This window comes from Neocloeon triangulifer, unplaced genomic scaffold, assembly GCF_031216515.1.
Source record: "Neocloeon triangulifer isolate White Clay Creek 2 clone unplaced genomic scaffold, ASM3121651v1 ptg000022l, whole genome shotgun sequence".
NCBI classification, from domain to species: Eukaryota; Metazoa; Arthropoda; class Insecta; order Ephemeroptera; family Baetidae; genus Neocloeon; species Neocloeon triangulifer.
Window position 1 is genome coordinate 5,830,188 of NW_026775562.1, and position 14,722 is coordinate 5,844,909.

Sequence of the window (14,722 nt, forward strand, 5' to 3'; positions counted from 1 at the left end):
CTATATTTCAGAAATTTAATTTAATCTATTTGAGGAATTGAAATTTAAAAAGAGTATAATGGACTCAGATGATATTTTGATTGCTTTGATCAACTGGTTCTTTGATGGCAAAAAATTTAAATAATTGTTCCAAAAATCGATTGAATAAAGAAAAAAATATTATGATGTCAACATGACCATGATAAACTGAAATTTTATATATTTATTAATTAAAAACTTCAGGGTATTTAATGTAATTTTAATCAAATACTAATAATTTTATTTTTTAAATATATAATTTTCATTTTTTTTTATTGCCAAAATATGCGTGTTTGCAAAATTAGCGGCACAGATAATTAAAAACGATTATTCACAGTAACAAAAAAGTTCCTTGAGCCGTAGCAGATTCTTTGCACAAATCAGAATGTTTCTGGAGTAACAATTAAATGCACGCGTGTCTGTTTATAAATCTATAATACTTTTTGATGCTTCGCAAAACAATAACGTAATTATGCCACGGTTTTAAAACATTCAAAATTTACCTCATAATACTTTGCTTCGGTCAAATTACAAACACTCTTTACTTCTTTTGTATATAAAATCTTATAAAATATAATTGACAATATGTTATACAGTAATTTTGCGCTCAACAATACAAGTTTTGTGTTTTCTCTTTTAAATTTTATTTACAAACAACAATAATTATCATGGAAAAAGGCTTGGAAACTTTCGGAAAATTAACTTTTTTCTTTCCGAGTGTGTTATTAAAAAAGCTCAGAGTTTCAAATTCACTTCCAGGTCTGTTGGATTTAATAAAAAATGTTTCCGAAAGTTCCCAATGAAAAGAAATCTCTGTCTCACTTGCGTCTCTTGCTCTCACGTATACACCGCAACCAGCAAATTAATAATATCAACAATAGATCTTATGGATATAACAACACCCTTCTTCTCCAATAAGTCATTCATGCGTTTATTTGTTCAACATTAGAATATCGTGTCTCATTTTTATTGGAATTGTGCTCGAAGACAAAAAGATCTTGGCCAAGATGCGCGAGTTGGTCAAATTTTCAAATACTGCTCGATTTTATTGGCACAAAACATACATTCAAAGATGGCAAAATAAAATTTCAAAGGCCCACTTTTAAATTAAAAAAAAAAAACTCGGCATCTCCAAATAATTAAATAAGTGGTACAAACGATTTCCTCGCTAGAAATAATAACAAAAAAAATCAGCACTCAGAGGAGGCGTCCTCCTCTACCACCAACTTCTGAGTGTCCTTGCCCGAGTCAATGGGCGTCGGGTCCAACTCGCGCCTCTTGAGGGGCGGCGTCGTCTTGCCGGCGGCCGCCGCCGCCCGTTGCGACGCCAGCGGCGCCACCACCTCTGAGGGCGGTTCGAAGACCGGCGCCTTTTTGACGGCGACCACTTCGGCGGGCACTTCGTAGATGCCCGTCGGGCCCACGCTACCCCCCGCCGAGCTGCCCGCCCCCAGCGCGTCGTACATCGGGTTGCTGAAGTTGCGTGTCTTGCCTTCGGACAACTCGCCCATGTCGTACGCGGCGTCCATCGGCTCGGCGCCACCCACGGCGGCGGCGCCGCCGCCGCCACCCATCGGACCGCCGAACTCGACGTTGGTGCCCTGACGGAAGGAGACGCTCTGCGTTGACCCCAACATGCTGCCCTTGCCAAAAGGACGGTACCTGAAATCAGGCGCAATTAGAGAATTGTTAGATTTTGAAATATTTGAATAGAAAATCATGAAATTTTATAACGTGTTTGTTCTTTACCAAGGCAAAAAAAAATCCATCAAAGTTTTTCTCTGTTCATAAAATGAAAGAATAATATAACATTTTATCCCTCTCTTTGTAAAAATTAAACCAAGTTGTGGCTCATATTCCAGATTTTATTTATTACTATAATTATTATTATTTTTTTTTTTTTAACTAAAAAACCCAATAAATATGAATATAAAATTTTTGTAAATTTGGTGAAGATCTTCATATTATTTTTGTTATTAAAAACGTGATGCTCTCTCTCCCCCAATTTTTTTTCATCCCTGCCCAAATTGAAACTAACTTTTAATGAATTGTGAAAAAAGCACTGTCACAAATAAATTTACCTCAGGATCAAAAAGGCTGCTCCGGTGCCGGCCAGAATGAGCACCAAGACGAGCAGAAGGTAAAAGATGGTGGCTGAACGAGAGTCCGCGCCTGGCACTTTGGTGCGCGCCACGTGGTCTAGGCAGTGGTCGCCCTGGAAGTCGGGTGGACACTCGCAGAGAACGCCGCCGTCCTTCGATTCCTTGCAAACGCCTCCGTTCTGGCATTCGCAAATTCGCGGCGACGGCCTTGGACGTTCAGATGCTAAAAATAAAAACACATTCAAAATTTTAATTTTGAATAAAAAATCAACAAGTTTTTTCCAATTTAACAAAATAAAGTCGGTTAAATTTAAATATTTGAGTTTTAATTAATTCATTTTAATATGCAGCCAGTTTGTTCAATGTTTCCATTTGATTCACATAAAATATTTTAATAATTTTCAATTTTCTTTGAATCTTCAGTAAATACACTCTGATAAAAATGAAACTTACGAGCATCGCAGTGAATTTCGTTGCTGCCCGGTCTTTGGACAGCGCCGTCGGGACAGGCGCACTTATAGCCGCCGGGCACCAGCAGGCAAAGGTGGCTGCAAGGTGAACCGTTGCATCTGTCTGCGGCAGACGTGTTGTACCTTTGAGGGTGGTAAGCTGAAAGAATGGCAAGTTTTTAATTATTAATCGTCAGAATTAAATAAAAATAAACATATTTAAGTTTTTTTTTTTTAAATTGTAGGTAAATTCCAAAATTTATTTATTTATTCTCAACTAACAAAATTGCTCATTTTGTGGTGATTTTAAAATTTAAAAAATATGTTTAACTTCAAAATTTTAAAGAAAAAAAACGAAAAGTTTTTTTCAAATATAATATTTTATACCGTTATTGTAACTTTAGATTTTAATTTTTTAAAAATTCCTCTTTATTTATTTATTTATTTATTCTCCATTCGGATACAATATTTCTTTTTTTAAATTCGTTTTTTATAATTGGGAAAGTTTGACTGACCTTTGATTCCGGAAGGGTTGACAAGGTCCTTGGCCAGGGTGACGGGCACGCCGCGGCCGAACTTGTCCTGCTTGAGGAGTTCGCCCGAGTCCTTGGTGGCCCAGAAGAGTTCGCTCTCGAAGACGTCGAGGGCGACCGGGTGTTTGAGGGCGGCGCCCCGGAGCACCACCGTGCGTCCGGTGCCGTCCTGGCGCGCCAACTCGATCGTGTCCGCCTTGGAGTCGGCCCAGTAGATGGCCGGCTGGCCGAGGGCCGAGTCGATGGCGATGGCCATCGGGTGGCGCAGCCCCTCGGTGATGATGGCCTTGCGCTTGCTGCCGTCCATCCACGCGGCCTCGATGCGGGGCGACGAGCCCGCGTCCGCCCAGAACATGCGTCCGCGCACCGGGTCCACGGCGATCGCCGACGGGTTCTCCAGACCCGACGTTACCAACGACCGCTTGTACCGACCGTCCGTCTTTGCCACCAAGATGCGACCCTTCGCTTTCGGGCCGTTTCTGTTTGCAAACAAGGAAATAAATATCGATGAATTAATTTGAAAATTTCTTTTTCTAAAAAAGGGACATTTTTTTAAAGTAAATTTCATTTTATAACTCCAAAATTATTCAATTATTGATCATTTCTTAACATTTAGACAGTACTTAATAAATGAATTGTTTAATATTATAAATTTAACAAAAAATGATATATAATTTTTTTGTAAAATCCATTTTTCATGAGAGTTTCCAAAGATATGGAACATTGGAATTATAATTTTTTTACTCGGCATGATGTAAAATGGTAAATTAATTTGTAAATTCACAGTTTTGATTGGCAATATCACAGTACCTGTCCATTTCAGTCCAGTAAATGTTCTCGGCGAGCCAGTCGACGGCCAGGGCGGATGGTTTTCCGTTGCCCTTGATGCTGAGGTCCTGCGCGAATCCGATCTTGGCGTTGCCTCCCTGCGCGCCGGCCATGTACGACCTGCGCACCGTCTTGTCGAACGAGTCGACCCAGAAGATCATTTCGGTGCGCGGGTTGAAGTCGACGGCCTCGATGCGTTTCTCGCCGACCACCACGTCCGACTCGCGCTTCTGCAGCTGCTCGAGCGAGCGGATGCCCGGACCGTTGGCCAGCAGCAGCGACACGCTGGGCCCGTTGCTGCGGCACACACCGCTGTCCGACAACTCGAAGCCTGGCCGACAACTGCACGCGTACGATCCGTTCAGGTTCGTGCACAGTTGCGAGCACTTGTTTTCAAAGGTGGCGCATTCGTCTACGTCTGGAAAAATAGTAAATAGCAATTTTTTAATATCATTCCAACGAAAAATTTGGACAAAATAATCCATTTTATGACCATAAAAGTTTTTAAAAACCATCACGCAGAATTGGAATTTCCATTCTTATTTTATCAAAACAAATCATAAAAATACCATATTTTTTAAATTTAAACTGTTGAAAAAAATTTCAATAAAAATTAAATTTTTTGCTTGAAGTTTGTGCTAATTCTGTTCATCTTATTAGGCAAGAAGAATATTAACTAAAATAACAAAAAAAATGTAAGAAGGTCTCAAATAAGTCCAGTAAAAAAATATAATATTTCTACAAAAAGCAGAATTCATAACGTTCAATAAATTTTAAATTAAATATAAACAATTGTGACAAAATTCAAATTTTAGTTAACAAATTTATATCTTAAGAATCAATTTATTGAACTCTCCTGTTTTGGTTAATGTTATTAAAATTAAGCCTATATTTTACCTTCACACTTTTTCCTGTTGTCCGCGGAAATGATGAATCCAGAGTAGCAGGCACAAATGTAGCCGCCGTCGGTCAGATTCATGCAGTGGTGCTCGCAGCCACCCTTGGTTGCCTCAGAGCAAGTCTTTGAATGATCTGCGAAATTGCAACAAACGTTTTTCACAAATTCACAGAATTTTGTCAAAATTTTTAAAATTTGCCAAAATCTTACGCTTTCTGTAATAACTAAGATTGTAACGGAAAAAGTCCTCTCTCCAAGGAAACCATTTGTCTATTTTTATTTTCAAATTTGCTTTTAAATTTTCCCCCGAAAAACTCAAATTTTGCACTTACGACAGCCGAGCTCGTCAGAGGCGTCGCCGCAGTCATCGGCAAAGTCGCACACTTTGCTCTTGTCGACGCATTTGCGGTTGGCGCATTGATATTCAGCGTAAAGGTTGCATGGTTTAGCGCGCGACGAACAAATGGTCATGTTGTTCTCGTCGCTGCCGTCGCCGCAGTTGTCCACGCCATCGCACACCTGGTACCGCGGAATGCATTTGTGGTTGTTGCACTGGAACTTCCTCACCGCGTCACATTCAAAGTTTTCTGAATCAAAAAATTTCATGTAGTGAACCATTTCTTAAATTCAAGCACAGAAATTTGAAAATAATTAATTCTATAAAAAATATCAGAAACAACCTTGAGAGTTTAAGATTTTCCAGATCAAACATTTGAAAGCCCTTATTGAAAATAAATAGAGTCTTGGAATTTATGTGTCATTCCATTTGCTAATATACTGTGCTGTGGAAAAAAATTGAAAAAAAATCATCTTTTTTAAAACAAGAAATTAATTCAGCTTTCAAAATTAAAAATTAAATAAAAATTCAGCAAAAATTTGTCTTAGATTGAATAAGGAATTAAATATATAACTTTTGAAATATTTTCAACTTACTGCAAGTATCGTCGCTTTCATCACTGTTGTCCCCACAATCGTCGGCGCCGTCACAAAGGTCGGAGAACGAGATGCAAAGGTGATTCTTGCACTCGTGCATACTCTCAGGGCAGTAGCGGCCATTCGGGAACCGCGGTGGACAGTTCATTTCGTCACTCAAATCGCGACAATCGCGATCACCGTCGCATCGGAAATATGAGGCGATGCAATGCCCACTTGCACATTGGAACGTGTTGTTCTAAAAAATCAAATTTTTAAATTAATTTACAATGGAAAAAAATTATTTGCTTCCGTTAAAATATAATATAAAAATAATTTTTTAATTCCATTCCAAAAATTCTGTAAAAAATTGTTATTCTTTATTTGAATCATCAAAACCTACTTTGCATGTGAATCCAGTGCAGTCAGCCTCATCTGTGTTGTCCCCGCAGTCGTCGTCATGGTCGCACTGCCACCGGCTAGGGATGCACTTGCCATTTCCACACCTGAATTCTGATTCTGAACACTCCCTGTACTTTCCGCGGCACATCTCTTCATTTTCATCAGAGCCGTCACCGCAATCATTTTCAAAATCGCACAACCAGCGTCTAAAAATTAAATTTAGTTTATTTAACTTTTTCCGTCATTATTCTAAATTGACGGATTTTCTTTAAATTTCACTTCTAAAAAGATTTGAAACTGTTGAAATAATGAAAATAATTCAAAAATTTCATGCATTTAATTGTAAATTACTAAAGATAATTTCATATTCTCTTACTTGGGCACGCAGCGGTTGTTGTTGCACCGGAAGTCGCCCTGACTGCCGCAGGCCGGACAGTTTTCAGGCAGCTCGTCCGAATTGTCTCTGCAGTCGTCCTTGCCGTCGCAGAACAGCCACTTGGGAATGCACCGGTAGTTGGTGCGTCCGGGACATCTCTGCCAACCGGTGGTGCAGTTTCTTTGTCTGCACTGGTATGCAGGCTCGTCCGAGTCGTCGCCGCAGTCGTTGTCGAAATCGCAAACCCACAGTTTCGGGATGCAGCGGCCGTTCTTGCACTGGAACTCGGTCTCGGTGTTGCACTGCCGGTTATCTGTAATTCAAGTTGAACGTACACGTTAAGTTTAATTTAAAATTTTAAAATGAAAAAAAATATTGAGCTAAACATATTTATTAACAAAACAGCATTTTTAGAAGAAAATTCTTATTCTAATTTTTGTCAAGCTAATTCAGAGCTCCTGAATTAAATGGCTGCAGCTCAAAGTCAAAACATGCAAATCAGGATAACAAGAAAAATCAGTGCAATGTTGATACCCTATAAATTCCAGTAACTGAATTTTCCTTAAAATATTTTTAATAACTTTTGTTGATTATAATTATTAACGCTGCCAATAAATATTTCAATGGTGGAGAAATCCAATTTTTAGGATTTCAGTTTTATCAGTAGAACATTTTTTGTGATTTTGAATTTGCAGAATATAATATATTTTTCTTTTGGTATAACAATAAGAACTGTTCCTCTTATCAGTAACAAAATTTAATAAGAGGAAAATGCTGTATAAAATCTTATTATAAAATTTGGAACTCACGGCAAATTCGTGGATCCTCGTCGCTTCCGTCCTTGCAGTCGGCGTCACCGTCGCACTTCCAAGCGTCCAAAATGCAGCGGCCGTTGCTGGCGCACTTGAACTCAAGTTCGGGACAGGGCAGGTCGCAGTTCTTCTCGTCGCTGCCGTCCAGACAGTCCTCGTTGCCGTCGCAAATGGTGGCCGTCGGCGTGCAGTTGCCGTTGGCGCACTGGAAACTGCCGCTGCGGCACGTGCGCTTCGGGCACGACTCCTCGTCGCTGCCGTCGCCGCAGTCCTTCTCACCGTCGCACTTCCAGAACCACGGGATGCACTTCTCGTCGGCGCCGCCACACCGGTGCTGACCCGCCGTGCAGTTGGCCTGGCACGTCCGGTTGTCCGCCAAAAGGATGAACTGGTTCGGACACGCGCACTTGTACGAAACAGCGCCTTCGCCTGACATAAAGAGTAAAAATTTTATGACATTAGAAAAATGGTCAAAAACTTATTCTACAAATAAAACAAATAAAACCACAAGAGATTAATTTCATTTGGCGTAGTCTTAAGAATTTTAGACAATTAAAATACAAGAATTGAATTGACAATCAATCTAACCTGCTGGTGAAATGAGACAGAGGTGGGAGCAGCCGCCGTTGTTCCTGCCGCAGGGGTTGGAGAAGGGCGGTTGCCGCATCGGATGGACCACGTGGAGGTCGTAGGGCCTGTGCGTGGTGTTGACCAGGACGGTGTACTCGGCGCCGGTGAATTTATTGGCGCTCAGGACGCCCTTCAGGTTCCAGTCAGTCCAGTAGAGTTTGTCGTCAAAGACGCTCAGGGCGAAGACGTGCGGCACCTTCATGCCTGAGAGGACGCTGTGCCTGTTCTTGCCGTTCAGGTCGGTGTGTGCGATGTAGTCGAGGTGGGCGTCGGCCCAGAACAACCTTTCGCTGAAGTAGTCGATGGCCAGGGCGTTGGGCCACGCCACGCCGTCCTCCCAGTTGAGCAGGTAGGTGAAGTTGGAGCCGTCCAGGCCCATCCGGCCGATGTAGCCCTGAAGGTGCCACGTGGTGAAGAACAGGTACCCTTTGCCAGGGTGCACCACGATGGCCCGAGGGTCGGCGATGCCCGACCTCAGGGTCTTGCGGTTGGTGCCGTCCAACTCAGACACGTCCAGGTGTCTTGAGTGTCTGTCAAGCCAGTAGATCTTGCGGCCCACCCAGTCGATGGCCAGACCTTCCAATCCGTGGCTGTCGTGCCTGATGATCGGCTCCTTTGGACCACTGCCATTTATGCTTGCCCTGAAACAATGAAAAATAAAAATTATAAATATAAAAAGCAAAATTTTATCAAATTTTATTTTAAAATAAAGTTTCTGTATTTAAAATTTAAATACTGCAATTTAATTCAATTGGGATTTTATCTAAATAATTTTTAAGAATTGTAAATATTTACATTGATATAGTTTGATATTTTGACAATTTAATTCAATTATAAATTAAATGAGAAATATTTGCCTGAAAATAGTCTTGGCGCTGACGTCAGCAAAGAAAATCTTTCCAGTGGTGAGGTCGAAGTCGAGAGCCACCGTGTTCATTAGGTCCCTGTGCGTCAGGTGGTACCTCTTTCCGTCCAGGGTCATGTTCCTGATGTAGTACTTGTTGCTGAACACGAGCCAGGGCTCGATTTGGTCGCTCCGCTTGCACGTTTTCTCGTCAGCCGCCCTTTCGTAAAATGGCTCGGCGCACTTGCAGTAATACGAGCCCGGGGTGTTCGAGCACTTCTGGGAACAGGCCCCTGGCACCTGCGAATTTAAAAAGGACAAAAACTTCATTAAAAGTGCAAGGAGGATGGATGAAAAATGAGAAAAATTTGGAAAATTATGGACTATACGTTTCATGAAATTATTGGAAATCTGTCGATATTACAAATAAAGTATTAAGCAAAAAAACTGATTCTTTGGTATTCAAAATCCAGCCGGCCATACTTGGAACGCAAACAAATGAAGAATAAACAACAGGCAGATAGGATGTATGTGCATTTTACAGGTAAATACTCGGTTATGAGTTTCAGTGAGTTGCTCACTAGCACTTTTCTTCCAACTAATTTGTCACAATTGTTTGTTATATTTTAATTTACACATATGGTGACAATAGGTCTCTGACAAATCATTGACATTTATTTTCATAGGCTCATAAAGAAGTTTACATAAAATTATAATGAAAAATGATTGTTCCCATCCAAATTTAACATCATATTAAGTATGTAAAAGAGCGATGTGGGACGTCTTATATGAATGAAAAAATGATTGTCTAATCGATTGAATGAAAGATATGAACATACCTCTTTGCATTCGTCGATGTCGTCGCAGGCCTTTCCGTCGGGCAGCAGTTTGTAGCCCTTGTTGCACTCGCAGTGGAAGCCTGCAGGGTCGTCGACGCACTTCTGGCCGCACTGGTTGTCCTCCGGCTTGAGACACTCGTTGACGCCGCAGTAGGCCGGCTCGTCCGAGTCGTCCGTGCAGTCGCTTTTCTTGTCGCAAACCTTGCTCTTGGCGATGCACAGGCCGTTGCGACACTTGAACTGGTCCTCAGCGCACCCGGTCGCGTTTGCCTTTGGACACTCGAACTCGTCGCTGTTGTCTCCGCAATCGTCTTCGCCGTCACACCTGCAAAAATTTGCATGAAATCTCGGCCAGCAAATAAACGAGAAAAGTTTTGTTTCAATGTCTTGTTATTTGAAGGAAATATTTATCATTCACATCCAGAAATTAGCATTTTTTTATTTGCTGTCAGAAAAAAAAGATAATTTCATAAATTCAGAGGGAACCGAAACAAAAAAATAAAAAATTGGTTATAAAACAGATATTTCTTTAAAAACAAAAATTAAAAAGTTTTAAAAGAACAACAATAAATTTTTGTATTTCCCGGATATGCAAAAAGTACAAATCTCATGACCAATATCAAAGTCGCAATCGAAAATTTGGCATCACTCACTTCAAAACCGCCTCACCTTTCACCTTTTTTTTAACAGCCCATTTATATTGTAATTGTGAAGACTTTCTATCGAGATTTTGGCGCAGAAACGCGATAACCTCTCAAAATTCCAAAGGTAATAATATCTTGATTACGATTTCAAAGTTGGTAATGAAATTTGGCTTTCTTTCAAAATAAGGCATAAAATATTAACCGTTTACTCTATTTAAAGTTAGAGTTTTCTAGATTTATCAATGAGATTGATTAAATTTTTTTTTTATCCCAAAGATGAAAACAAAATGCAATTGTTTTAAATTGAATTAATTAATTTGGAATAAAAAAGTTTAATTTGAAAAGAAATTGGACTCACTTGTAAGTATTTCGTATGCATTTGAAGTTCTGGCAGCTGAACTCGGAGGGCCCGCAGGTCTTGTACTGCGACTGGCACTCTTTGCCTTCGTCGGACGCGTCGCCGCAGTCGTTGTCGTGGTCGCACAGCCAGCCCTTGTTGATGCAGCGGCCGTTCTTGCACTGGAACTGGTCGTCGCCGCTGCACGGCTCCGGACTGGGACAGTTGTGCAGGGTGGCGTTCTCGTCGGCGCCGTCCACGCAGTCCGGGTCGCCGTCGCACACCCACTTCTTTGGGATGCACTGCGCCCGGTTCCAGTTCTTGTTTTCGGCGCACGTGTACTCGGTCTCCGGGTCGCACTTGCGGTCGTTGCACTGGTGCCGGTCGTCCTCGTCCGAGTTGTCCAGACAGTCATTGTCACCTGAGACAAAAAGATTTTTTTGGTTTTTTTAATCCAATTGTCGCAATTATTTTATTAAGCGTGAACAAAGTAAAATAAAAAAGTTGCTAATTGAAAAATTAATTTGAATTTTTTCACAAATAACAAATTTAATCCATTAAAGATTGAAATTTTGGAGAATTTTCAATTAAAACTCGATATTTAAATAAAAAAAATTAAATGTGATAAAAATATATTAATATAAAAAAGAATGATTGATTTTAAATGAGATAAACTTTACATGAAAAAAAACGGCCAGCAGAAAGAAGAAAAAAAATTTTTATGTACCTATTTTAACTAATAAAAAAATGAGTCTTTTTGACCTCAAATTCTGGCTTGAAGTCAAATTTTTCTAGTAATTCTATTTCTTTAAAACAAACAGTTTTTGAGAAAATTAAATCAAACAATGAAATCGGTAAAACTTTATATGGATAACAAAAAATATTCATTATGATGAGAAGGATGCATATATTAAAAAAGCACTTGATCCTCTGTAAATATAAACTAACAAAAGAGCTTAATTTATGTACTTTTAAATTTTAGCTCAAAATTGGTTCTGGGTTAAAAAAAAAAAAATATCAAAATACTAATACTGTTCCTTTTAAAAATATTTATCTTTTCTTTAAATTTCCAATTTATTGTGGACTTTTTTTGTAATTTTGAAAGCAAAGTTTAGCAGAAGTTGAAAATACGAAAAATGGCACTGACCGTCGCAAATGTAAATCCTGGGAATGCAGTTTCCGTTGTCGCAAGTGAACAAGTCGCCGAAGCACGTGCGTCCCTCGGACTTGCAGTACTCGGGCGGCTCGTCGCTTCCGTCGCCGCAGTCAGTGTCTCCGTCGCAGTACCACGTGGCAGGGATGCACCTGTGGTTGGGACACCTGAAGCTGTTGGGCGGACACGTCCTGGCGGCGCAGTGCAGGGGGTCTTCGTCGCTGTTGTCGCCGCAGTCGTTGTCGCCGTCGCACAGCCAATACGGCTCCACGCAGATGTTGGTCTGGTTGCACTTGAGGTGGTTTGGCGGACACGTCGTGTTCCGCGGACAACGCTCGATGGCCTCGTCCGACGTTTTGTTGTCCTTGCAATCGTTTATTCCGTTGCAAACCTTAAACAACAATTTTAAAAATTTTAATTTTATAGAAATGTAAAATTGTTTTCATTAAATTGCAATAATTTTTAACTATACAATAAATATCTCCGTTTAAACGAATATAAAATTTAATGATTTAAAGCTAAAATTATGTGTTCCTTTATTTTGATTTAAATTTAAAATGAATAAACATTTGCATAAATTTAGCTCAGTTTATCTAAATTATATTTAAATTATTTTTTTTTTCAATGAGATTATTAAATAACCGAATTTCCAAATTTTTAGAAATAATCAGCTATTCATTGAAATTTGAACAATTTTGTCAAATTTTATTTATTTATTTATTTATTTATTCTCCATCAATTACAAAACATACATGAAACAAAATTTTTTTTATTCAAGGTTTTAGAATTTTTGTTTTCATAAATTTGGCAATTCAGATATAAAATATAAAATAAGAAAAATTGAAAAACAGAAATTAAATCTTGGGATTTTTTTTTTTAATTTTGAAAAACTTGATTGAATGACTGACCTGTGACATCGGGATGCACTTGTGGTTGCTGCAGGTGAACTCGCCATCAGCACAAGGAGGGTAAGTGCAGCCGAGCTCGTCGCTGCCGTCCTGGCAGTCATTCTCGTGGTCGCACTGCCACGATCGGAAAATGCAGCGGCCGTTGTTGCACCGGAACTCGGTGGGACTGCACGAGTGGAAGGTGCAGTAGTTGGTGTCCTCGTCGGTGCGGTCACCGCAGTCGTTTTCGCCGTCGCACGCCCACATCCGCGAAATGCACTTGCCGTTTCGACAATGGAATTTGCCCTGAAGCAAGATTTTTTACATTAATCAATATAATTGATTTCTCGGGATTGAAAAAAGCTTTGATTAATTAATTAATTTATCTTCATAAACCTCTAACTAGATATAATGGAAATGCTCTAAAAAAAAAAATAATAAATAAAAATTTTAAAGCTACAATAATAATTATTTATTTCTAAGAACATTGAATTGAAAATTAATTTAATAAATTCAGAAATTATATTGTGAAAAGTGAATCTTTATATAATAATAATACATACAAATGTGCATCTTCAATGCACATTATTTTAATTTAAAGTGAGTTCGTTGAATATTCTAGACATTAAATTATCGTCATTATTCTTCTGCATATATCTTTTTAAACGACCAATGGATCAAATTGAGTACAATAAATAACAGAAACTAAGTTTTAACGCATTTGCTAAAGCATTCCAAACAACGGATAAGCCGGGTGATCGAAAATTCGACGCTTGTCACGGCAGTAAAAAAAATCGGCGCTGACAAAAGAATTATTTTCCGTACCTGGTCGCAGGTGACGTTTTTCGGGACGCACATTCTTTCCTCATTGACCAACTTGGACTGTTCGTCGCACCTGCACTCGGCCGTCCCGTTCGGTCCAGGGTGGCACGACTGCTGGCAGCCGCCGTTGTTGATCTTGCAGGCGTTCACTGTGCACTGCTGTCTGGAGGCCGAGAAGACGTGCACGTCCCTCGGCGAGTCCTCCAGCCGCTTCACCATCTCGACCAGGTTGGCGCCGGTGTGCTTCTCGGCGCGGTACACGCCTCGAAGTTGCAGGTCCGTCCAGTAAATGTAGTTTCGGTGCACCGTGATGGCGAACGGGTAGATCGTGGCAGAAATCAACACCTGAAGAGATAAAAATATTCAATGAGGTTGGGAGACAATTTGGTGCTATGTTCAAAATTTAAGTTATAATTTGAATTAAATTTCACAAATCACGGGTTAACGGAAAGGGTGACCTTTGGAATCGAGGTCACTTATATAATATTTGATGTGATCTTTAAACAAATATCATCCTTAATATCAATGATTTTTTTATATTATTTAAAAATATGATGCGTTATTACAGGAAAATATTTTAAATTAAGAACAAAGCAGGAACAAAGTGCTTGAAATTTATTATAAAACATCTCAAATCTATAACTATGATTTTAATACTATAAAAAAAAAATTAAATTAAAATTAATTTTGTCTTTTCCTACCTCTCGCCTATCTCCATCCAGTGTGGATCTTTCGATCTTTTCCCTGACAGCGTCGGTCCAGTAGAGCATCCTCTCCTCATAATCGATGGCCAGTCCACTGGGCTGCGCCAAATCCTTCTCCACGATCGCCTTTTTCAAGCTGCCGGCCATGGAGGTGCGGAAAATCTTGCCCGAAGTTCCGAACCGGCCCCAGTCAGTGAAGTAGAGGGACCCGTTGCAGGGGTCCAGGACGATGGCCCTGGGCCGCTCCACCCTCGAGATCATCACCAGCTGGCTGCCGTCCAGGTTCATCGCGTAGATGCTGTTGTTGCTCGAGTCGGTCCAGTAGATTTTCCTCTGCGTCCAGTCGTAGGCGATGCCCTCAGGGTTGATGCCCTTTTGCAGAATGACCTGAGCAGACTCCTTGCTCGGACTGCGACTGGGCATCCACGCGATTCGGGCGAACGGACGGATCTGCGTGTACAACAACTTGTTGTCCTGGTAGTCAAAGTCCACGCCGACCACGTTGCTCAAGTTTGCCTTGAAAATTTTTTGA

The 14,722-nt window shown here is 40.3% G+C and overlaps 1 protein-coding gene across 2 annotated transcripts in view; it reads right to left on the reverse strand.

The window, feature by feature from the left end:
* Positions 1-243: 243 nt before the first annotated feature.
* LOC132204745 (low-density lipoprotein receptor-related protein 2) overlaps positions 244-14,722 on the reverse strand; it is a 52,360-nt gene continuing 37,881 nt past the window's right edge. Inside the window, exons 23-41 of one of the 2 annotated variants that reach the window (XM_059633465.1) lie at positions 14,188-14,706; positions 13,490-13,831; positions 12,686-12,970; positions 11,772-12,168; positions 10,646-11,045; positions 9,644-9,968; positions 8,818-9,104; positions 7,919-8,601; positions 7,328-7,759; positions 6,519-6,831; positions 6,144-6,348; positions 5,762-5,999; positions 5,161-5,415; positions 4,828-4,962; positions 3,913-4,348; positions 3,085-3,581; positions 2,574-2,729; positions 2,100-2,343; positions 244-1,680 (exon numbers count right to left, since the gene is read on the reverse strand). In XM_059633465.1, the coding sequence (XP_059489448.1) occupies positions 1,209-1,680; positions 2,100-2,343; positions 2,574-2,729; positions 3,085-3,581; positions 3,913-4,348; positions 4,828-4,962; positions 5,161-5,415; positions 5,762-5,999; positions 6,144-6,348; positions 6,519-6,831; positions 7,328-7,759; positions 7,919-8,601; positions 8,818-9,104; positions 9,644-9,968; positions 10,646-11,045; positions 11,772-12,168; positions 12,686-12,970; positions 13,490-13,831; positions 14,188-14,706 (6,621 nt within the window). In that variant the 3' untranslated portion in view covers positions 244-1,208. The remainder of the gene's footprint in view (positions 1,681-2,099; positions 2,344-2,573; positions 2,730-3,084; positions 3,582-3,912; positions 4,349-4,827; positions 4,963-5,160; positions 5,416-5,761; positions 6,000-6,143; positions 6,349-6,518; positions 6,832-7,327; positions 7,760-7,918; positions 8,602-8,817; positions 9,105-9,643; positions 9,969-10,645; positions 11,046-11,771; positions 12,169-12,685; positions 12,971-13,489; positions 13,832-14,187; positions 14,707-14,722) is intronic. The other variant, XM_059633466.1, reaches the window with a different exon arrangement.